Source organism: Cricetulus griseus (assembly GCF_003668045.3).
Source record: "Cricetulus griseus strain 17A/GY chromosome 1 unlocalized genomic scaffold, alternate assembly CriGri-PICRH-1.0 chr1_1, whole genome shotgun sequence".
In the NCBI taxonomy this organism is placed as follows: Eukaryota; Metazoa; Chordata; class Mammalia; order Rodentia; family Cricetidae; genus Cricetulus; species Cricetulus griseus.
The window spans coordinates 210,964,153-210,987,404 of NW_023276807.1; the positions used below are offsets into that span (position 1 = coordinate 210,964,153).

Consider the following 23,252-nt stretch of genomic DNA (forward strand, 5'->3'; position numbering starts at 1 on the left):
CCACCGCCCCCAGACCCCCACCCTGTACAACAAGATGTCTCAGAATAAGAGGCCTAGGAACACAGCTTGGGAAGAAACTGCCATTGAGGAGCAAGGAGGTGATTTCCAGCCACACTGGCAGCCTCTGATCCATAGGCTGATTCAGATGCCCCGTAGACATTTTATTGACGATCTCAGAGGGGGGGTTGTTTTTGGTGTCTAGGGGGCTGAGGGAGATCCGGTTCTTGTCAGGTCTGTGTTCAAGAAGTAGGTACAAAGTTGTCCTTTGCCTTTGACCTTGATGACACCCCGGCTGTAGCATGTATAACCCAGGGATTGCAGGGCTCTAGCTGTCTCCTCAGTCACCTGCAATTGGAGGAGGGGTAAGGGAATGTAGAGTAGCCTTATCTGTGTCCCCTCCCCCATGCCTCCAACATAGTTCTCTCACTTGGATCTTGCCAAGAACTCCTGTACTCTCCATGCGGCTGGCCACATTCACTGTGTTCCCCCAGATGTCATATTGTGGCTTCTGTGCCCCAATCACTCCTGCTACGACTGGTCCGTGGTTCAACCCTGGTTAGAAATGTGGTCATGAGGGACTTTGGTGAGGGCGGGCTTTGAAGAAGGAGATTAAGGGAGATGGAAGGTCAGGTGATTTTTTGGTTTTGGTGTTTTTTCTTTTTTTTTTCTTTTCTTTCTTTTTTTTTTTTTTTTTTGCAACAAGGTTTCTCTATGTAGCCTTAGCTGTCCTGGAACTCACTGAGTAGACCAGGCTGGCCTCGAGCTCACAGAGATCTGCCTGCCTCTAGAGTGATGGGATTAAAGGCGTGGGCCACCACCGCCTGGCCTGGTTAGGTGGTTTTATAAGAGTCTTTGGGTTGGAGGATTAGGGAAGGAAAGGGTGAATCTTTTAGCTCTTCAGCCAAGAGAGTAAGTCTGGAGAGGGGGTCCAGGGATGAGCTGGAGAGCAGCTAATGAAGACCTTAGAGAGGGCAGAGGAGGGACCACATTGCCCCAGCAAAGGAGGCCCCTCACCCACACGCAGGCGGAAGTTGTTGAATGAGTGCTTATTGATGATATCCAGCTTAGATCCCAGGGCCACTGCAAATTCCACCATGGTGCCCAGATGGCTGCAGCTTCGATCGGCATCCTGGTAAAAAAAAGTCCACACACCATGATGGGCACAGAAATGAGTCCAACTAATGAAGAAGCCCACCGATGGAAGCCCCTAGGAGGGGTGACAGGAAAGGGTTGCTATACCTGCTGTGTGTCTTGTCCAGAGGTGGCATTCAAGCCTGTGGCTGCCATGTAGGTGCTGCCAATAGTTTTGATTTTCTCTACTCCACTGAACTTCGGCTTGGAGAGCAGCTGTAGAGACAAGAGGCCGTTTCTTCTCTCTCTATTGCCTTCACCATTCCTTCTCCAAAAAGCCTGCCCCAGGCCTTTGGAGGCTAAAGGACCAGGATGGAGGTGGTGGTGGGAAGGAGAGGGTTGAAGGGATAGAGCTCAGGGGACAGGGAGGGCTGAAGATGCTGGGGAGTAGGTGTGGCCGAATGGTCAGGAGAGCAAAGTGAAAGCAGGGAGTGATGGGAGAACCCAGCACTCTGGACACAGGGCTTGGAGTGCACCTCGTCAAAATCAGCAATTATCTCATTGAGCAGCCGCAGACACTCCAGTCCTTCATGGTTGATGTTAGATTCAGAGTAGAATTCCTTAAAGTCCGGCACCGATGCAAAGAGGACACACACACATTCGTAGGACTGGTGGTAGAGGTCCTGCGGGGTGAGACATTAGCTCCTGGGCAAGCAGCTTCCTGCCTCACCCAAGGGAATAAGTTTGAAGAGGGGTGAGTCTGGGAGCAGCTACTGCACCACTCAGGGTGTGAAGAGGAGTAGCAAAATGACCCAATCTACTCTTTTGGAATTAGTTTTTTTTTTTTTGAATGAAGTTTATTGACTGTGTGTGTGTTTTCGAGCACGTGTGTGTACACATGCCACAGCATGTATGTAGAGCTCAGAGGACAACTTTCAGGAGTTAGTTCTCTCCTTCCACCTTTATGTGTGTTCCAGTTGTGAGGCATTCTTTACCCCCTGAGCCCCAGAGAACTGAATTTTTCTTTCTTTTTTTTTTTTGTTTGTTTTTTGAGACAGGGTTTCTCTGTGGCTTTGGAGGCTGTCCTGGAACTAGCTCTTGTAGACCAGGCTGGTCTCAAACTCACAGAGATCCACCTGCGTCTGCCTCCCTAGTGCTGGGATTAAAGGCATGCACCACCACCGCCTGGCTTCAGAGAACTGAATTTCTATTTTGTTTGAATGGACATTTATGGGTAACAGTTAGCATATTGAATATTGTAGAGCTAGAGAGATGGGTGACACTATTTAGACAATTCACACCACCATTTGACTAGGGCTTCTGAAGGTGTGACATGGCCGTGACTTGGAAAGATGCCCCTTCACCCCGCCCCTTCTCCCTGGCTTCCTGCATGGTAGGCAAACTCTACCACTGAGCTATTAGTTCAGAAGATGTTCCTTCTAAACAAAAGCTTGAAGCACAGATTTTGTGGCTACCAAGGACGAAGCCCAAGATTATGCTCTGACAAGGCAGGGGCATGACCCTGACCCACTGTTTGGGGACCCCAGAAAGGATGGGGTAAGACCTAAGAGTTTTGCTCAAGCTCAGTCCCAGTGACATCTGTGCCTCTGGAGTGTGGGGTTGGGAGTCACCTCATTGCGCCGGTTCTGGCCAATGAACTGGGGGGCCACATGTGCTGGGAGTACATTCTCCAGGAGGAGCCGAGTCAGGTTCTCCATCGTCTCAGTCTCCTCTCGCTCCTGCCTCAGCTTCTTCTTCCACAGGAAGTCCAGGCGGCAGTAATACTCATTCTAGGGTGATAGAACAATACCCCCAATACCCCCCATCCATCTTAGAGATAAGGTTTAAGGTACAAGTGTCCTGGAGAGAGATAACTTTTAAGATCTATTTCAAATTAGGTTCTGTAGAATGAGCCGTGGACATTTTTCATAACCATTGTTTTTCTTAGATATGAGGGGAGGAGCGGGGAGCGATGGTGAGAACCTGAGGGATTTGGAGAGTGAAGAAGTAAGAAATAGAGTCAGAACACTCTCTTGGAAGTCTTCAGTGGACCTATTACTTGGGCTCAGCCCTGGAGATGAGACAGACAAGTTACCAATATGGGAACCCAGCCTCAGCCATTCACAGGGAGGCCCTGGAGGACTCAGCTGAGAGACGTACCTGCCGAGCCAGGACAAGGAGCGTGAAGAAGAAGATGAAGAAGTAGATGGCACCCATCAGTTTGGGTTCCTTCAGCACCCCTGGCCTGAGAGATCAGAATCAAGATTGTTCCTTGTTCTGACCCTTCCTGATTGCATCCTTCCTGCTCCCAGTGCCCAAAGAGCCCCCAAGACCCACCCCCCCTTTGCTTTGGGGGTGGTTGAGTCTGTGAGGCAAGGACATTCTGCTGAGTCCTGTCTTAGTCACAACCCCGAGGGCTTGAGTAGGTGTGTCCTGTGATTGCACTTACCTGGAGTCCAAAGGACTTGGATAGAGGTGGGCGATGAGGCAGTCGGACAGCAAGGCATGTGAGTGCAGAAACAGGGAACAGGATGCCACCAGCCACAGCAGAAGCAGCAGGAGTTTCAGTTCAAAGCTCATGTGCAGAAAAACGGAACAGGAGAGGAAACCCAGCACGCAGCAATGCATGGAGTACTGTAGGGCCGGGCAAAGTGGTCAGAAGTATCCCCTAGATAGTACTGGAAGAATGCCTAGGGTTTCTGTTCTCCCAGGGCACTGGGCGTATTGGGCATATCGTGATGACGTTCTTGAAAACAGACACTGGATATGAGTAATGTCTTGGATGGAGTGTTCTTTAGCTTATGAATTGGCGGACTGATGAGGAAGACTATGGGGAAGGAGACCCAGGGCTGTTCAGAAACACTCACTGGGATACTGATGAGAGGCAGGGATCCTGGCAGCTCCCAGGAAGCATTGAAAGCCATGGACGAGGCATTGGAAGCCAGGAAAAGGCAGTCTGATGACACTGGCAAGAAGAGCTGCAGAAGGACATGGACTGAGGGCAGGTAAACTCTTTGGGTCCAGGGGAGGCTTCAGTTGGGTTGCACCTGAGCTAGGGATGGGTTAAAGCCAGACTCCTATACAGGGCATTTCTACTACTTCTGATTGGTGAGAGGGCTTCAGATGAGACCTTACTGGCAGGAGGGACTGTGAGAAATGTCACGAATACTAGAATGTCATCAAACCAGTGTCAGATCTTGGCAACTACTTAGCCTCTCTAGGCCACCTTCCTCCCTCTCTCTCTCTCTCTCTCTCTCTCTCTCTCTCTCTCTCTCTCTCTCTCTCTCTGTGTGTGTGTGTGTGTGTGTGTGTCTCCTTCTCTCCCTCTCTCTTTTTCTCTCATTTGGCTGGGGGATGATTCCTATTGAATTATAGGAACAATTATAATTTCTGTAAACTTCAGCCAAGTAAGCTAAGAATGATGTATGCCTATAGAGGAAGAAGATAGAAAGGGCATTCAGCAAAGTGTTAACAATGATCATGCCTGGAGGGTATGACACACACACACACACACACACACACACACACCTCCTTTGGTCTTTCTTCAGCTGTCATTCTAGATCCAGGGATTCCCTTTCAACCTGACAGGTCCAGTATGCCCTGATGATGGGAGATAGAACACCCCTCCCCACTTTGTCCTCACCAGGCTGGCGATGGCCATGGTGAACACCAGGAGGATAGTGGCAGTGCCCAGGGCTACTCGAAGTCCTGGCCGTGTAGTCACCAGGACAGACAGTGCAGGCAGCCAGTGCAACAGTTTGGGACCTTTCTGGACACACTTCTGTGGAAGGACAGGTGTCATGGCTGCAGGACTGGGGCTTCTTCTTCAGGACTGGTTGTGACTAGGGCTCCAGCTTGTCACTCCCCCACCCCCCTGACCTCTTTACCGTCAAGTGTTCTGAGAAGCAGACGAAGAGGAGGAGAAGGAAGAGGAGGAAGGTGATGCTATAGGTGATGGCCAGAGCTGGGGGCCTAAGAGAAAACAAGAGAGGAGCTTTGAAGTGCCAGAATGAGGTCTGGTGTGAGGGGCTGTGCCTGCCATCTGGTTGGGAGACGGGTTGCGGGAGGAGAGTGGCTGCTAGTGGGGTCTAAGGAAGGACGTGAAGCTCCGATGCTCTGGGAACCAACAGTCTAGAGCAGTGTTCCAGTGGAACAGGAACCGGTAAAGTTGGAACAACACTGAAGGGAGCAGAGGATTCATTAGAGTGGCCAGGGCTGAATCAGTCAGTCTCCGGGCTGAAGGTCTTTGACCTCTGAATGTTGAATGGGGCCTTACTCTTCAGAGTAGTGGTGTAGGCTTGAGAGCCTGTATTATAACTCAGTCATTAGCTGTGAGAGTTGGACTTGTTGATAAGCACACCATGTCCTTCCTGGGGATGTCGTTACTGTCCAAAGATATAGGTGGCTGAAAGTGGTCTGGATGTACACGTTTTTCAGTACTGAGGACTGAACCTAGGGCCTCATGAAACGAATGCCACTCTCTCTCTGTCGCTCTCGGCCACTCCTCGGTTGCACCCCCAGCCCCAGGATGTGCATGAAGATGAGGACCGTGATTATCTCCAGAGGATGTGGGCGAGTGTCTGAAACCCAGGGGAGGTGCCAACAGAAGAGTGTGTGGGTCATGGGTCAGGAAGGGCAAAGGGCTCTACACAGAAGAGCCAGCGCTGCTGTTGCCTGGTGTGACCTCACCTGTTTGTCACCAGCATTTGGATAGCGAAGTTGGACAGAAAAACCAGGAAGGTGCAGGCTGCATAGTATTTGAAGGCGGGGAGTGCAGAGAGCCGATACTGGAGGCAAAGGGGGTAGATGGAGACAAGGTATTGGACATGGCCGGGAAGGTATCAACCCCAGGCACCAGGAGGGTCCCCAGCCTCACTCTCCACCTCCAGTTCATCTATGCAGCCCCCACCCATTCTATCTACCCAAGTAACTCAGCCTACAGATGACATTTTTTTTTTTTGTCATGTAACCTGGGTTGGCCTCAGACAAACTATATAGACCAGGATGACCTTGAACTCCTGATCATTCTACCTTCACTTCCCAAGTGCTAGGATTATGGACATGTACCATGACACCTGGCATGACTTTTCTAAGAGAGGCACAATCCCTTCATCCTAGGTTCCAAAACCACGCAGAGCTGGGAAAGACAGGTAGGAACAGAAGTCCCAAGCCTTCCCAGGGGCAGGAACCAGGGCTGGGAGATCTTTTGGTGTTTCATTCTCCATCCCACCTGTTTCTCCATCTCGTTGTCTCTGAAGTACAGTGTCAGGAGGTTGAAGTCCTTCGACTGCTTCCACTGTCTGGTGTGGGGCAGGAGGAGGATGGGGGAAGCCCGGGCAGAATAGGTGGAGGTGGTCGAGAGGGTCTTTTTCTAGGACAGCTCCCCACTTGCCTCCAGACCCTCAGGGAGGCACCCACCCTTCTCCACCACACAACCTCAGGGCCTCCATCCCTCAGCCCTCTGTTTCTCGTACTTTTGAGAATTGAGTTGCTCGATGACCTGGAAGAACTTGGCATCCCCAGTGTCCAGTTCTTCATCTAGTCCCCGTGGGGTGCGACTCCTGCACAGTGACAGCCAAACCTGTTACCACAAAGGTCCTCAAAAGTGCCCAAAGGAAGCAGAGCAGTCCTCTAGGGAGGATTCACTCGGTGTGCCCCACTGTCAAAGATGAGGTTTCCTCACCGGTCCAGGCTCCACTGGGGGCTGAAGGCCTTTTCCTGTTGAGAGAACACATGATGGAGCCATTGTGAGTATTCCCCCCTTCATGAAGACAGACTGTAAACATGATTAAATTTTCTGCATATGTCCTTGACCATATGCACTTGATCTGGCTGTTTCTTCTGCTTCTAATGGCCTCCATCCCACCCTGTACCAAATCCTACTTACCCAGGAAGGATCATTTCAAACTCTATTTCCTCCTAACGCTATAGACTTCCAGTGTCTTTAAAGTCTACTTCCTCTTGGAGAACATCACTCAAGTGAAAATAAAGGGACAACCCTTTATTTTCTCTATATTTGGGTGGCTGTTAGTTCTGTGTCTCCTTAAAGACTGTGAATTCTGGTGGCTGGAGAGATGGCTCAGAGGTTAAAACACTGGCTGCTCTTCCAGAGGTTCTGAGTTCAATTCCCAGCAACCATGTGGTAGCTCACAACCATCTATAATGAGATCTGATGCCCTCTTCTGGCATAAAGTCGTATACACAGATAGAGCATTAATATACATAAGATAAATCTAGGAAAAAGGACTGCAGATTCTAAAGGCAGGAACTTTCCTGTCACCCTTGAATACTAAAAAAGTCACTGGCCTGAACTGAAGTGACTGTGCAGAAAATGTTGACCCTTCTCTGACCTTTTACGAGGTCAGCTATACTGAGCTGAGAGAGAGCTGGTCAAGGTAGATAACAAGGTATGGAGAAAAAAAAAAGGAAATTAATTCAGTTTGATTGTAGTCATACAGTCACCCTTTTCTTCTTTTCTTTTCTTTTCTTTTCTTTGTTTTTTTGAGACAGGGTTTCTCTGTATTGTTTTGGAGCCTGTCCTGGAACTTGATCTGTAGACCAGGCTGGCCTCGAACTCACAGAGATCTGCCTGCCTCTGCCTCCGAGGGCTGGGATTAAAGGTGTGCGGCACCAAAGCCACCAACGCCTGGCAAAAGATTTATTTATTATGTACACAGATCAGAAGAGGGCATCAGATCCCACTACAGAGCCATCATGTGGTTGCTGGGAATTGAACTCAGGACCTTTGGAACAGCAGCCAGTGCTCTTAAACGCTGAGCCATCTCTCCTTAACCACTCTTTTCCTCACCCAAAGGCACACACAATATATGCAAAGTTATAAAAATAACCAGGTATAAAAGAGCAATTACTGGCCGGGCATTGGTGGCACATGCCTTTAATCCCAGCACTCGGGAGGCAGAGGCAGGCGGATCTCTGTGAGTTTGAGACCAGCCTGGTCTCCAAGAGCTAGTTCCGGGATAGCCTCCAAGGCCACAGAGAAACCTTGTCTCTAAAAGAGCAATTACTGAGGGACAAAGTGAAGTCCTGTGCCCCTCAGAATAGTACAAGAGGAATGAGACCATCCTTTCCTACCCTCCTTGGTTCATTTGATGGAAATAGGGTCACAAATCGAACTGGATACACAGGGGAAGAAGGGGGAGAATGAGATACCCAGGGGAGGGTGGCAGAGTCTAGATCTGGAGCCTAGGTATGCATATATGTCTAGGCCAAGCTTTTGTCAACCTAAAACTCCCTTATGTCTGAAGTTACGTGAAAGTAGGAAAAAATACCTACCCATTTCCATCTTCAAGAATTATCCTAGTGGTTGACATGGAAAGCATTAGAAAATTATGAGGGATAGGTAGGTGTGTCAACATACAATTCCAGCACCCAGGAGGCCCGAGGTGGGAAGATCACTTCCAGTTGGGCTATACAGTGAGGTCTTCTCTCAAACAACAAAACAGTGACAGGATCAATGTATGGATGGAGCATTTCAGCACAAATATTGCTCTACCACTCCACTGTATACATAATAAATAAATCTTAAAAAAAAAAGAGTAAGCAGATGCTTGCCTAGAATAATGCAGCCCTGGGTTTGATACCCAGGATCATATAAAACTAGATGCAGTGGACCACATCTGTAATTTCTGTACTTGGAAGGTAGGGATCAAAAGCTCCAAGGATATCTTTGGATACATAGTGAGTTCAAAGTCAGCTTTGACACATGAGATAGGGAGGGACAGGGGGAAGGAGGGAGGGAGAGAGAATGTCATTTTGGGAATCACTAATATTTGACTGAGTTCCTAGGTCTTCAGAGGCCAATTTTTGGGCTGATGAGGCCCTGCTCCAATTAAGAAATACCCTTGAACAAGCTATGCTTGTCTCTCTGCCTTGACAGGTAGCCGACACAATAACGCTCTGGTGGACCTTTCTATTGCAAGAATTCACCCAAAGTTGTCTCATGATCCTTGGGCTTGTGACAAACTCTACGAAGCACTCCTTTTGCACCATGGAGGCCTCATTTTGCAATAGGGTGTGCACTCTTGGAGTCTTACTTTCTCTTCCTCCTCTTCATTTAACCCCTGTGACCTCTTCTTTCACTAGACTGACATCTGGAACCCTTCCTAGAGCTATTGCGGCCAGTGCCCACCTCATACGCACTGGCTACTGATGTCTAGGTAGTTTCTGCCGGATTGAAAAGAAGAGAGGGTGTAACACAGAAGTCTCTGAAGATGGCTCAAAAGTCCAACCAGGAGTATCTAATACTGTTCAGGGAGAGCATCAGAAAGGCGGCTGGAGTGTGTAGCAGGTTTGGGAGAGATAGGATAGGGGAGAGTAGGCTGAAACACATGCCTTTAGAAACATGGCCTGGCCGCTGCACTGAGCACCAACCCCGAGAAGCTGTTGGTGGGAGAGACTCAAGAGCCTCCACAGCAGGTGGGTCCCAGGTCACCTCTAAGTCTTATATATAGGTTCGCCAGCAACAGGTCCGGCTCTAGCTTCACCCAGATAAGCTGTATGCCCACTGCTTCCCTTCTGCCACCGCCTTGCCTACTCGAGATGTCTTTCTCCTTCGCCGACATGAGCAATTTTCCCTGTCACCTCACTGTACTCATGACTGAGTGCTGAGGAGTAGGGGCAAATCCCAGCTTGCCCACATGAAAGTATAAAACTGTAGTAACGGACCTTGACAGAGGCATTTACTGGTGGACGGATATGCTGAGTCAGGAGGAAGTGGGGTTCCCTATCTCCTTCGGATGGCAGGGGAAGGGAAGGTTGAGGTGCAATTGACATGTTGTCTATGGGGAAGGGAGGGCAAGAAAAGGTCTGAACCACTGATTAGGGCCACCAGGCAGTTCAGGGCTGTCACACAATACCAAGTGACTCATTGATGGGGGGAGGGGGAGACTGGGAGTGGAGCCTCGTGACAGTGGAGGCTGTATTTTCCCAAGCACAGGGGTTTGATGGGGATGTCTTCTGTATTTATGTTTCTCTTGTTGGTTGATGAATAAAACACGACTGCCCTGTCAGGGAGTATAGGCGGGACTAGGAGGAGGAGAATTCTGGGAATTGCAGGCAGACAGTAGTCGGCATGTAGTCTGGAAAGAGTAGCAGGTCTGGGCCCTTCTCCAGTAAAATAAGACCACGTGGGAATAAATAGATTAATAGAAATAGGTTAATAATTAAGACAGAGCTAGTCAATAAGAAGCCCTAGCCGCCAGCCAACAGTTTTTATCATTAATATAGAGTCTGTGTGTTTATTTGGGGCTCAAAGGTGGCTGTGGAATGGGGCGAAAAATGCATCAGTGGGTTTATAATGGAGGTGTACATACCGGGAGTGGAGTGGAGGTGCATACAAAACTGTCAACGTGGCTTAAGTGGGCGAAAGGTTTGGCTGCACCCCAAGACTCCAGATAACGAGTCATCAGTAGTGATGGACGCATCTTGTGCCCCTCCAAAGAAGACAGTAATCCTTTAGCAGTGCCCTTCTCATCTTCCTCCTCAGCCTGGGACAGGTGAAGTCTGAGAGTAAAAATGAGGTATTTCCCCACTCTCCCACACCGCTTATAGGTTTGTCCTACAACACAACATAGCAACTCAATTTCTGGCACAGAAGGAAAGACTGGTCTTTCTGACTAGGTGTGGTTTGCTTGGTCCAGTCTGTGAGGTCCAAGCTGGGCTTTTACCCGGGGATCGATGACCAGGTACGTAGGTTCGCCTAGCTCCCGAAGGTATGGGTCTCGGTGTTCCATGTCTGCTCTCTCCACAGCATAAACCCCTGCTAACAGGGCCAGAGTAGCCCCTGTGATGTGTACTCGTCTGGAAGGAGGGAACAGTGAAGGTCAGGAGAGAAGGCCTCTAAGCCTTGCATTTCTTTCAAAGACCATTCCCAGAGATGTGACTTTAAGAAAGGCCTCATGTTACAGGGAGTGCCTCCCAACACCCCAGAATCTCCCTGAACTTGTCTTGGGGACTGTAATCAGGGTAGTAGCATGTGGGAGATTCAATCAGCCTTTCGCGGTAGCTGCCCCAGGCTCCATGTCTTACCCTGGCACGCCACCAGCTTCCATGTGGTTAGCCAATGTGACATCATGGGACCAGACATCATACTGCCACTTCTGAAGCCCGATGACTCCACAGAGCACACTGCCCGAGTGCACACCCACACGCATGTTGATGTCCACACCAGTGGCTACCCGAAGTTTCCTGAGCCCAGTATAGGACAAGCTGAGTCCTGCCATGCCCCTCCTGTCCTCACAAAGCACTCTGCTGCCCTGCCTCCCACATTCCATCCAACATCTGTTTCTCTGAATGCCCCCTGCTCACGCACCCAAGCTGACCTGATGGCCCGACACATGTCCAGCCCCATGCGCACGCAGTTGATGGCGTGGTCTGGCAGTGAGAGTGGCAGCCCCGAGACACAGTAGTAACAGTCCCCCAGGATCTTGATCCGCATGCATTCGTGGTCCTGGGAGTATGTGTGTGGGTGTGTGGAGGAACCTGGTTAGAGGCCAGAGGGGTAGGAGGGAGTTGGGAAAGGCGGGGAGCAACTGTGGCGTTCCTGAAGAACTTCTGAGATTGGGGCTGTCTGGGTCAGATCTATGGCCTGACCTTGCAATGGGGTTGACTGAGGTCTCTCCTGCAATGTCTGTATCAGAGGGAATAATCAGGGGCTGGCATGCCTGTGGCTCTCCCCAGTGATGTATACATAGGGCACATTCATGTCAGCCCACGATAATAGTGGCAGGATTGAGGGACATAGAGGCAGACCCCCAGCTAGGATGCATCCATCTTGTCTGATTAGGTGCTAAGCTGAGTTGTCAAAAGCAGAAATTTCTCCCACAAGGGCCTCCCAAGGTCAGAATGCCTGGAAGTCTCTGTACATATTTGGAGGCACTATGCTAGGGATGTCTGTAAAGATATGGAGAAGTCTCTTGGGGATGGTGACAACTTCCTGAGTGGGATCGTTTGTGAGCGGTTCCTACTTCTACTGCAGTATCTGGGAGCTTGGCCTGTAATGTAAGACTTCTTACAAGAGGGATGGTTTCCTTGCATGAGGCTCCCCAGCATGTGGAGGGCCCCTGGGTGGGGAGGGAAACCCCTCTGACCTTGGCAATCTGGTCGAACTTGCCGAAGAGCTCATTGAGCATGAGCACCAGTTCTTTAGGGGAACACTCACTGGCCAGCCGAGTGAAGCCCACGATGTCAGCATACAGCACACTGCACAGGGGGACCGTGTTCATGAGGTCAGGGCCGCAGCCTGGGGTCCCTTCCTCCAGCTTCTTTTCTCCTACCTGACTCCTTGGTGCCTCTTGACATACAGGCTGTGAAAGTTGTTCGTGTTCTCCGGCCGTGACACCTGCACAGCCTGCAGCCGTGCCATGATCTCGGCTTTCATCTCTCGGGCCAGGTAGGCAGGAAGGATGGACAAAAGGAGGTGCTCCTGGAGAAAGTCCCTCTGATGACACCCCTCCTACCCTCCTGTGCCCTATCGCCAAGAGCCTCGGCTTTCCAGATTACTCAGGCTCCGGCTCATTACATCCACCCACTAGTATGCTCCCTAACACTTCCAGTCCATCCAGCAGGACTTCAGAATCCCTTTCTGTCCTGGTCACTTAGGGACTGAACCCAGTATCAACACCTAAATTTGAAATCTCCCTTTAACGACTTTCATCATCATCATCATTACTTATTATCATTATTATTATAATAACGAGACAGTATCTTACTATGGAGCCCTGGCTGGCCTGGAACTCATTATCTAAGCCAGGGTGGCCGCAAACTCACAGATATATGTCTGCTTTTGCCTCGCAAGAATAGGGATTAAAGGTGTGCACCACCATACCTGGCTAAATTTTAATTTTATTATTATCACATGATGCATGTTTATGTAGGCCCGTGTGCCACAGTGTGTGGGTGGAGGTCAGAGGTCAGCTTTGTGGTGACAGTTATCTCCATCTACCTTTACTTAGGCTCCAGGATCTGAACTCATGGCTTCAGGTTTGTGCAGCAAGGTTCTTACCCTCAGATATCTCACTGGGCTTCAATTTGAACCTAGTGATCATCTTCCAGGGGTGGGAGACAGTCACGTGTCATATAAAAGAGGAAATGCTTGAGAAAGGCAAATGGATTACCCAAACCCACTCCATATTGCAGTGCTAAGCTGTTCTTCCTGAGCTGCTGTCCCCTTCCTGCCTCTTAGGTCCCACTGACCTGATGCTTTTTCTCAGTGTCCAGCCTCCGGCGTGAGTGCAGAGAGCTGAGAGCCTCCCGGAATGTGGCGCGCAATGCTCTCTCCATCAAGGCCTTGTGGTATGCTCCCACCACATTCCCACACAGGAACAAGACCGCGTTTGCTGCCAACTGTGGGTGAAGGCCAGGCTTGGAAAGTACACCAGCCAGTGGGGCTGGGAGCGTCTGTCTGTGTAGTTCGAGTTGGTTCCAAGAACAGGATGGGGAGAGCCTGGCTCTACAGTTAGGGACCTAAGCATCTCAGGACAATTGGTGCCATACTATGACATCCATGGGAGAGAGCTGGTCCTTTTCCTCCTCTACGCTCTCTATTCTTGGCTGCTTGGCTAAGCTGCCCATTTACATGTACATTTGCATATACATTTTCTCTCCGAGAACATCATTCCACCATGTTCACCTCTTGAGCCCATTCTGCCTGCAAGAAACTACTCAAATTCTAATCATATTTTCCTGCTTTTTACTTCTGTACCTGTGAGAGAATCACGGCTGATTTCCCCATGGCTATGTCGCCCTCTTCTGGTTAAGGCAGGCATGGTGCACTGATGTACCAGCTCCAGGAGGTCGCTGTAGGGCTTTATCAGTGTTGGATCCTGCACTTAGGCTTGAGCCCTGCCTTGGAGTCCCAGCTCAGCAAACACCCAGAGAATTTTTATCAAGCAGCTGAGCCAGCTGTGGAATATTACCTGCACTCTTGCTTTTTGTTGTTTGTTTGTTTCGAGACAGGGTTTTTCTGTGTAACAATCCTGGCTATCCTGGAACTCGTTTTGTAGACCAGACTGCCTCTGCCTCCCTAGGGCTGGGATTAAAGTCATAGGCCACCACCCGGTTACTATTGCATTTTTACCTGTGGTAGCAGAGCCCTCTGTGGATCAGGCTGCCACCCAAGGTAGAGTCCAAGGACCAGCAGATGCGAGAGTGATGAGATGAGGCCTGCAATAGCAGCATCCCGCATCCCCAAGGGCAACATGGAATACACAGTGAAGATGATGAAGAGGAAAAATGACACCTGGAAAAGCGTGTGGGAAGCTGAAAGCCTGGGTTTCACTGCACAGGGCCTGGGTTTGAGGTCCCTATTCCCCAGCTCCCTGACTGTGATTCTCCTCACCTGGTCCCAGGCGCTCACCACACCCCCAGTGAACAGAAATCCATGGCCTAGAGCCAGCAGTGCAGCCCATATGAGGCCGGAAAGAGGTCGTGTCCAGCGCTGCAGTTGCTGCTCCCGGGAAGCCAGTCCCAACAGCAGAGAGAAGCCACCCAAAGCACACAGCACGGTTGTCAGGAAGCTTGGGTCTGAGGTCAGCTCCTGTGGAGAAAGGATGTATGAAGAAAGACAAGGATGAGATGCCTTGGAGTTTTCTCAAGGTGAGAAGGAGCAAGTTAGATGCCCTTCAGATCAGTTCTGTAAAGTATCTTAAACACACGCACCAAAAGGAAATAGGGCCGGTGAGATGGCACAGTGGGTAAGGGTGCTTGCCACCAAACCCCATGAACTGGTTCGAGTCCCAGAACCCATATGGTGAGAGAAGAGAACTCATTCCTTTGAGTTGTCTTTTGACTTCCACATGTGTGCACTTAAACACATACACACACACACACACACACACACACACACACACACACACACACACACCTAAATAAATGAAAGAAAACAACAGGGCCAGCACCGCTTGCTTTTCACATTAAATGGATCCATAAAAAGTTGCTGAAACCCTACTGGTTTTATCCATGAAGTTTAACAGTCTCACATGGTTCAACCTAATGTCTCCCATCCTCTTTCTGAATCCTGTCTGTCTGTTTGTTCTTTCAGTTTTGAGGCAGGGTTTCATGTCACTTGGACTGGCCCCCAATTCACTGTCTCCCACATGCTGGGATTCCAGACTTGCTTGGCTGTTCCCACAGTTAAAGGGGAGCTATAGCATGTGCTTGGGATTCGGAGTGAAGGTCACTCAAATGGCTACTTTGCTTAGGAGAGTCCTCTCTCCTGAAGCCATAGTGCTAAACTTCAAATGTTTAGTCAGGTAACCCAAGTTTCTGCAACTCCTTGCCACCCAAGTGCTGAGATCTGAATACCTGCCTTTCCTCTAACCTAGAAGTCCTATTCATTATCATCCCTACCCTTTGTTCCCACTTGTCCTGGACTTGGGGGTAGACAAGGATTAGCAGGCTCAATCATTTTTCCCACCTTGCCTCCAAAGAGTAAAAGGAAAACCCGGAGCAGAATATTTCCAAATTTGGAATTGAAGACCACCCTTCCTCCCCAACATGAAAGAAAAAAAATTTTATTTATTTATTTTTGGGCAGCTAAACCACAGGGCAGAAAACCGCCTTTTGGAAGTCGGTGGGCACAGCTAACAGCCTCACGTTCCCAAAACTGGAGAGAAAAAGTCAGGAAATGAATTCCCCTAGGGACTTGAGTAGTTTCCTCTCTGGAAAACTGGAAAATCCGGTGTTGGATTTACCGTAGAATCAGTAGGGAATGGTGAGATGCATCCGGGACTCACTTACCTCCCAGTATAGACTCAGAGAACAAGCCCAGAGGAAAGAGGGCTTGGTCACATGTGCCCAGAGTCACAACAGTTCATGACGAGGTTCAATGCTTCTTTTCCGGTTCCCAACAAAGACATTATTAACTAAAAGACCCCGCAAACCCCAGTCCTTCAAATGTTCCCAGCCCGAGGCGGCCCGCACCTAGCCCATCTCACCCTGCCGCTGGCCCAGGCGACGGCTGGCAGTGCCACGAGCGTGCAGAGCACGATGATCAGAAGCAGTAGTAGCAGTGGGTACTGTTGGCTCAGGCTGTAGTAGGTCTCGTAGAAGAGATCTTCGCTGGGGGGCGGCCGGGGACTGAAGAGGCGGGCCATGGTCTCCCCCGCCCCAGCCTTGAGCCCCTGCCCTGGGGACCGCAGGGCACTCAGTTAATAGACCCACCCTGCTACTGCGCTTTTCTTCCTCTCCTGGAATCACTCCGACCCAAGCCCCCAAGCTTTCCAAAGCAATAGGGTTCCCTGCCAGGTGCTCTCTCAGGGGGCTCCCAGCTGGATGTGACAGGACTTCTCCATCCTTCCCACAAACCAGACCGTGGTATTGTCCTAGCAAAAAGTCTCACCGGAGGGACAGCCGTTGGACCTGAAGAGAATGGGCCCCAGAATCTCCCTCAACCCGTTTACTCACTGCTTTGTGTCAAGCTCGAAGCTCCCTCAGCAAAGCTTGGCCCTGGGAGGGAGCCTGGGTAGGCAGGGGGCCACTCACTCTCTTGGCTTTGCTAGTAGCTCAGGGCAGCAGGCAACTGGCGACTGGCGCTTCCCTCTTGGCGCCAAGGCCCCCTCCCACTTCCCCACGGTACAGTCCAGCCCCTTCCCGTGCTGAGCCGGACTCCCCTGGTTGCCTCCCACGCTCAGTTTGTGTTTTCTCACCGCTACCTTGAATAGCATGTGGGCTATGGAGAAACAGGAGGTAATGGAGAGGGCTAAGAGGTCGAGATAAAGATATAATATTTGGGAATGAGGAGTCTGCTGGGAGGAGTGCTGTTGGGGTACCAGCTGGGGCTGGGGTGTGGGTGAGGACAGAGGTGGCATTTCCCTTCCACTTTTGATCCCTCAAGTGTGGCCAAGTGTGAACTGTCCATGCTGCAGCGGTCTGCAGCCTCTTGGGTTGGTGCTCCTCTTTGTTGGACATAGTTATCAGTTCTTGGATAAAGAGAATCAAAAGTGCCTAGAAAGCAAGGTGCATCAAGTCTGTGCAGTGGGAGTACGGATGGTGTAGAGAGCCTGGGGCACCTGTGAATTTTCAGAGACCCTCCTTCACCAGGGCCCTAAAGCCCAGTGCTTGAGAAGAAATCAAGGAGAAACAGGGAGTGGCGGTGTTGCAACTTCTGTCCAGTCACTTCAGGCTTTCGGGTGGTTTCAGTCCTGAGCACTGGAGGAAGCGCTCCACCCTGAGATTGGAGTACCAGAGAGCCAAGGCTCTGTAATTCCTTCCTGCCACCAGCTGGGCCCTGACCTTATATGCCAAGAGGTTGCCTATAAAACTAGTCCCCAGAGCTCCCCTTCCTGCTTTGGCCAGATGGTAGCACCACCTCCTTCTCCCAAAGCGAGCTCATGGTTGTCTATCCCGCTCCCTGGTTTGACACCTCAGACTCACTCAGTTAATATTATTGTATTTATTGACATTTGGGACATAGGTCAAAAGTCAGTTTGGGTGTAGGCCTAAATGCTCTCAAAGAATGTTGTGGGCCACAGGAAGAGGCAATGATTGTCTTAGCCATTCCAGGTTGCTTACAAAGTGCTTTAATTTCCACTGTAATTGTGGCTAAACCGTGCAGTGCATTCCAGATTTCAGGCTCTTGCACATATTCCCTGAAATCTACTTGTGGAGGGGCTGCCGGCCCCTACCCCTGCCACACTGTGCTGGGCCCTTCTGGGGCAAAGCAGTTCTTGGTTGGAATACCATGGAGTTGTTGTTTCCAATCTGCACTGCATAACAGTCGTTGAGGCTCACAGACGGCAGTGACCCTTTAAGAGAAAAGGAGGTGGTGGTGGGAGGGTTCAGTGGTTAGAAAGATGAGTTTAGCAAGCACTTTGGGAGAGGAGCAGCGGCACCTTGTGTTCACACTGGGGAGTGCAAATGCAGGGTCTTAGCCTGCTGTGTGGGTGTCTCTGATGGAGGACTTCCCTGGACTGCTTTAGCAATAAATGAACTGTGAAGATTCATGGATTTGGCCCTGGGGAGAGTCAGCAGACCCTGGGGCATATACAGGTTTTGTTGTGTGGCCTCAGTGGGATCCTCTCCTAGTGGGTGTCAAGGTCCTCCTGTACTAAGTGAGGATTGGGTTAGATGGTCTCTAGTCCTTTTTTCCCCCTCCAAGGTGTTGAGGATGAAGGTGATGGGAAAGTTAAGCAGGGGGGAGCAATAGAGGGTGAAGAACAGGTACCTGCTGCTGGATTTGGCCCTGGGGCCCTGGAGGACCATTGGGTGCCATATCTTTCATATCCCTGCAAACAGCACAGAGTTCTCAGGCTTTCTATTCAAGAGGCTAGTTCCATCACTGTGCACCCCTCAACCCTAAGTTTTCCTTGGTCTTGCCAGTGTCTCACCTCATTCCTTTGGGGGTTAGGACCTGGGGTCTCGGCAGAGTTTGGGCCGGGTGTTGGGCCTCTGAAGGGTATAGTATGTGGCATCTGGGGAGTTCCAGCCACTGTATCTGAAGATGTCACTGCTGCTGTGGCATGCCCAGTTGGTTCTTCCTGGGTTCTTCCCCTCTCAGTAAGGTGTGTGCCCTTTTCAGGAACCGGCCTGGGGGACCCCTCCAGCTGCAGATGGTCCAGCATTTCAGAAACTGTGCTTTCCCCAGGGCTATCCATTTCTGCACCGCTAGGGCCTGGCTCTAGGACAGACAACTTAGTGTCGCTGTTTCTGCGCCGCCGAGACAGATACTGCTTTACCTGCACAGATGGGAGTTAGGGGAGCCAGAGTAAGCCCCAGGGGAGTATCCTCTTGATTTCTAATCTGTTACCTGGAGGGAGACTCAGAGGTAGGTTGGGGTGGGCAAGAATGATGGCCAAGAATTAAAAAACAAGGGCAGTGAAGACACATTGGACGGTCAAGGGAGCCACATGTGCCATTGCTGAATAGCTCCTGGGCGGAAAGGCAGTTTTGAAAACTTACCTCGGAGACAGCAGCATCTACCTTGTCCTGTACCAGGATGTAGGTATCATTGGTTTTTGGTCGGCAATCTGAAAGACAGCCAAGTGAGTTGTAGGAGAGCAGAGCTTTCCTTGGGTGAAGCTTCCTGCCTATTCAAGCCTATTCTAGCTGCTAGAGAAACAGCCAACTCACCCTGGAAGGATGGCCTGTCCTTGGGCTCAGGACTCCAGCAATGTATCATTAACTCCTTCAGTACTTCCAAGCCAGGAGTCTCAGGGCTGTGTGGAGGCAGTTCTGACAATGCTGGTCGATTGTGCCTTTCACAGATTGCGTCACGAACTAGTGATGTCTGGTCTACCACTGGAGTGGGGGGGGCGGTGATAACAGAAGGGGTTGGTGGTATGAGGAGACATATCATGGACAGGAGCAGGGAGTGCCATCTAAGGAAGGGGTGAGGTGGGAAGGGGGCAGCTGAGTAGATAAGGGTGAAAGAGTATCAGAGTCCATCTAGAGTCTTACACTCGGCTTCTCTTCCAGCCAGCACTGCCCACATGAGGATCCCAAAGCTGCACAGACACAAAATGGAGGCTTAGCTGGCCCACGGCAAGATCACTTTCCCGTATCACATCCTTTAGAAGGGCTCAAAGAAGCGTAGAAATAATTTGGGATGTTTTGGAGTGGGTAGCTTACCTGTAGACGTCACTGGCTGGGGAAGCCTTCCGGTTGACATTAACCAATAGCTCTGGGGCCAAGTAAGCTAGGGTACCCCCTGTATTCCTGGACCCTGACCCTGACTGTGACCCTCCCTGAAATGTGGACAGTCCAAAATCTGCTAGCTGTAAAGGAAAGGAAGAGGGAGGCATTAGATGAAGGGGGCCAGTCCTTCTCCAGAATCTTCCCTCTGTCTCCTCCAGAAGATGCAGCCTCAGCTTTTTGAAGGTGGTATTGAGGGCCAGAGGGAAAGGCAGAGTCAATGAGGCCTAAGGGAGGAGATCTAAGTTGCTGATGGGTCTGGGTCTAAGTACGTCAGAGTTTCTGGGATAAGTCAGCCTGGGTCCATGGGGTGGGGGTGGGGGGCTTTGTGGAATAGGCCTGTGGAACTGACCCAGGTGGGTAAGGAGGGCTCTGTCACCTGGTATGGCCATAGATAAAATTCCTGGTTGACCTGCGTAGTCTGGTATTCAGAGGGACAGACCGAGGGTATTTAGCATGGTCCCAAGCTTGCACTAGGGTGTAGATGGGCTGACCTTGGCGTGGAGCTCTGAGTCCAGCAGGACATTGGAGGGCTTGAGGTCCCGGTGCAGGAGCACTGGGTTCAAGCTGTGCAGGTAACACATCCCCAGCACCACTTCTTGCAGCAGGCGACAGAGGAGAGGCCAGGGCCGAGGGCACCAGGGCTGCAGCAGCCTGGCGACGGAGCCGTTCTCCATGAATCCTGTCACCAGAGCCGGCCCAGACACGTAGTTCCACTCGAGGTTCTCGGTGACCCCCAGCAGGAGCAGCACGTGCTGGTTACGAAGATTCGCCATAGCTTTCACCTCCCTGGATATCGCCTCCCTACACTCCGAAAGGGAGCCACAGTTGGGTGGGACCCTGGAAGACCTCCCCCCCCACCCCCCACCCCTACTTGTCCCTTCAGGCTCCTTGACCAGATCCTGCCTACAGCTGGGATCACTCACCAGTTCACGATCTTGACTGCAACATCATGGCCCCATTTTTTGTGATGTGCACGGAATACTACACCGAAACCGCCTTTGCCTACAAACTTCGGGTTCTTCAGTTCTTCACGGGACACGAGAGAGGCCGCCGAGGCATCAAAGGGCCTGAGAGAAGGTTCTCGTCCGGAAGGGGGCCCATCTCCACGTCAGCGCATCCTCTGTCACCCGAGCTCCGCGGCTGCCCGCTGGGCAAGTGTGTCAGCACCCCGCCCCCCCCGACACCCCGCGGCCCACCCGGACCGGCAAAGCAAAAGCGCCCCCTGAGTGTGTCCCGGAGTGTCCTTGTGGAGCTGAGGATCCAAGGCTCACTCCCCACTCACCATAACTTGTCAGAAGACATCAGGAGCTAGCGGCTTCCCGGCGGCGGCGGCGTTATGTGCACAGAAAGAGCGGGAAGGACGTCTACCGCTCGGCTCGGGGTTTGGGCTTAGAGGAAGACAGGGCCTGCAAAGGATTGATCTATATTGGTCCAGGCACGGAGGTCCAGGTCCCGAATTCCGCTTCCCAGGTCGTTCTCCTACTTCGAATGAGTTACTGAACAACTTCCTTCATAAAGTTAAAGGGCGGGCGCTTCTGCGGTCCTGCCCCCGGGGTGGGGCAAATGGAAACTTGGGGCTGTTCATTCTGTGCACCTGCTAGAACTGCTTCCACCTGAGGAGTAACTGGGCACTACTGAGTGTGCTCCGCACAAGAGTTTGTCTTCGCAGCTTGCCAACCACAGTGGGCTGAGGGGAGGATGAAGATTTTATGGTCTTAGACTCAACTCTCCAGAATCATGGGTAGTGCTTCTAATAAGGCTTGCCTTGGACCAGGTACATACACATAATGGCTTCTTTAATTTTGCATCAACCTTATTTACCTTTCTATAGACCAGGAAATCCAAGCATTTGCAATTTATGGAAATAGCTTAGAAGCTGGTTCTGTTCCACCAAGCTAGCCCTTATTTATTTATTTACTTAGAGAGGGGGGGTCTCTCTATGTAGCCCTGGCTGGTCCAGAACTTGCTATATAGACCAGGCTGAACCTGGATTTACAGAGGGCCACCTGCCTCTGCTGAAATTAAAGGTGTGTGCCACCATGCTTGGCTTATTTGTTTATTTAAAAAATTTATTTATGTTGTGCACATCCATGTACATGGGGGTGGGTGAATTTAATGACATGTGTATGGAGGTCGGAGGACAGCCTTGGGGGTTTGGCCTCATCTTACACCTTGTTTGAGATAGGGTGTCTTTGTTGTTCTCTGCTGTTTGCACAATGCTAGCTAGCCTGTGGATGTCCCAGCATTCTCCTGTCTCTGCCTTTCATCTTACTGTAGGAACACTGGGACACAGACATGGGCTGCTGTTCCCAGTTTCGCTTGAGTTGTGGGATTTGAATTCAGGTCCTTGTGCTTGCACGATGAGAGCTTTACCCATTAAGCTGTCCTCCCTGCCCCGTCCTCAAGCTCAAGCTAGTTTATTTTTTGCAAATGCTATCTAAGTGTGCCTGAACAGGTGCAGGTGGCTGGGGATGGTGTGATGCGTGCAGCAGTGTGCTCTTGGAGTTCTTACTCAGGTCATTATTAATGGCTGTTCCTGCTGAGGCAAGCCCTTGACATTGGTAGGGACTTGTCTGCTCTGTGAACTGCTCTGTGGATCTGGAAGGCTCAAGATCTACCCCAGGGCACTGCAATCAGGTGAGGTGTGCTGGCCCTGCCTTAGAGCTACTGCCATTGTGGTGTCCATTGCACAACTATGACCAACGGAGGGCTTCCCACTCTTTCCCTTTCATGGCATCTCCTGCATGCAAATACTCCAGTTCATGTTTTTGACATGCGTATACTCTGGATGAAGGCTTTTTCAAGACTCGAATCTCAGAGCATTGGGTAACAGGAATGGTGGTGCACTTTTTTTTTTTTTTTTTTAGACAGGGTTTCTCTGTGGCTTTGGAGGCTGTCCTGGAACTAGCTCTTGTAGACCAGGCTGGTCTCGAACTCACAGAGATCCACCTGCCTCTGCCTCCCTAGTGCTGGGATTAAAGGCGTGCGCCACCAACGCCCGGCTGGTGGTGCACATTTTTAATCCCAGCATTCAGGAGGCTGAAGCAGGGAGACCTCTAGGACCAGCCTGGTCTACATAAGGAGTTCCAGGCCAGGTAAGGCTGCATAACAAAACCTTGTCTCAAAATAAATAAGTAAAAAAGAATTTTGGGTAGGGGCCGGAGAGATGGCTTATCAGTTAAGAATAGTAGTTGCTCTTCCAGAGAACCGAGGATTGATTCTCAGTACCCATGCATGACTATATTTAACTCCAGTTCCATGGGACCTGACATCCTCATCTGTCCTCTGTGGGTACGAGGCATGCATGTGGTCACAGACGTACATGCAGACAAAACACTCATATATATATATATATATATTATACATATATTATATATATGATTAAATTAAAAAATTATGTCAGGCAGTAGTGGCACACGCCTTTAATCCCAGCACTTGGGAGGCAGAGGCAGTTGATCTCTGTGAGTTCGAGGTCAGCCTGGTCTTCAAAGAGAGTTCCTGGACAGTCTCCAAACCTACAGAGAAATCTG

General features: G+C 50.6%; 2 protein-coding genes across 2 annotated transcripts; both read right to left on the minus strand.

Moving 5' to 3' along the window:
* Positions 1-198: 198 nt before the first annotated feature.
* On the minus strand, positions 199-16,184 carry Adcy4 (adenylate cyclase 4). The gene is made up of 25 exons (XM_035453099.1): positions 16,026-16,184; positions 14,429-14,626; positions 14,168-14,329; positions 13,285-13,434; positions 12,366-12,514; positions 12,180-12,291; positions 11,412-11,539; positions 11,119-11,277; positions 10,758-10,890; positions 10,404-10,577; positions 6,755-6,789; positions 6,546-6,632; positions 6,302-6,371; positions 5,761-5,858; positions 4,959-5,043; positions 4,715-4,852; positions 3,939-4,049; positions 3,521-3,705; positions 3,232-3,316; positions 2,703-2,861; positions 1,608-1,754; positions 1,240-1,347; positions 1,015-1,129; positions 428-552; positions 199-345 (listed from the first exon to the last, which is right to left on the minus strand). Exons 1-25 carry the CDS (start codon positions 16,182-16,184, stop codon positions 199-201), a joined length of 3,219 nt encoding a protein of 1,072 aa, XP_035308990.1.
* Positions 16,185-16,593: 409 nt separating this feature from the next.
* On the minus strand, positions 16,594-21,024 carry Ripk3 (receptor interacting serine/threonine kinase 3). The gene is made up of 11 exons (XM_027390527.2): positions 21,005-21,024; positions 20,646-20,789; positions 20,214-20,523; positions 19,657-19,802; positions 19,486-19,532; positions 19,159-19,326; positions 18,988-19,055; positions 18,417-18,764; positions 18,254-18,314; positions 17,690-17,834; positions 16,594-16,759 (listed from the first exon to the last, which is right to left on the minus strand). Exons 1-11 carry the CDS (start codon positions 21,022-21,024, stop codon positions 16,594-16,596), a joined length of 1,623 nt encoding a protein of 540 aa, XP_027246328.2.
* Between the last annotated feature and the right edge of the window lie 2,228 nt (positions 21,025-23,252).

Excerpts from the sequence above, each read along its gene's own strand:
- Adcy4 (XM_035453099.1), bottom strand. The coding sequence starts at position 16,184 with ATGGCCCGCCTCTTCAGTCCCCGGCCGCCCCCCAGCGAAGATCTCTTC. Across the intron at positions 10,891-11,118 it reads GAAGCTGGTGGCGTGCCAGG|ACGAGTACACATCACAGGGG; the intron begins GTAAGACATGGA and ends CCCTCCTTCCAG. Across the intron at positions 5,859-6,301 it reads ACAACGAGATGGAGAAACAG|TATCGGCTCTCTGCACTCCC; the intron begins GTGGGATGGAGA and ends CTTTGCCTCCAG.
- Ripk3 (XM_027390527.2), bottom strand. The coding sequence starts at position 21,024 with ATGTCTTCTGACAAGTTATG. Across the intron at positions 18,315-18,416 it reads CTAACCCCCAAAGGAATGAG|GGATATGAAAGATATGGCAC; the intron begins GTGAGACACTGG and ends TGCTGTTTGCAG. Across the intron at positions 17,835-18,253 it reads AGGGCCAAATCCAGCAGCAG|GGTCACTGCCGTCTGTGAGC; the intron begins GTACCTGTTCTT and ends TTTCTCTTAAAG.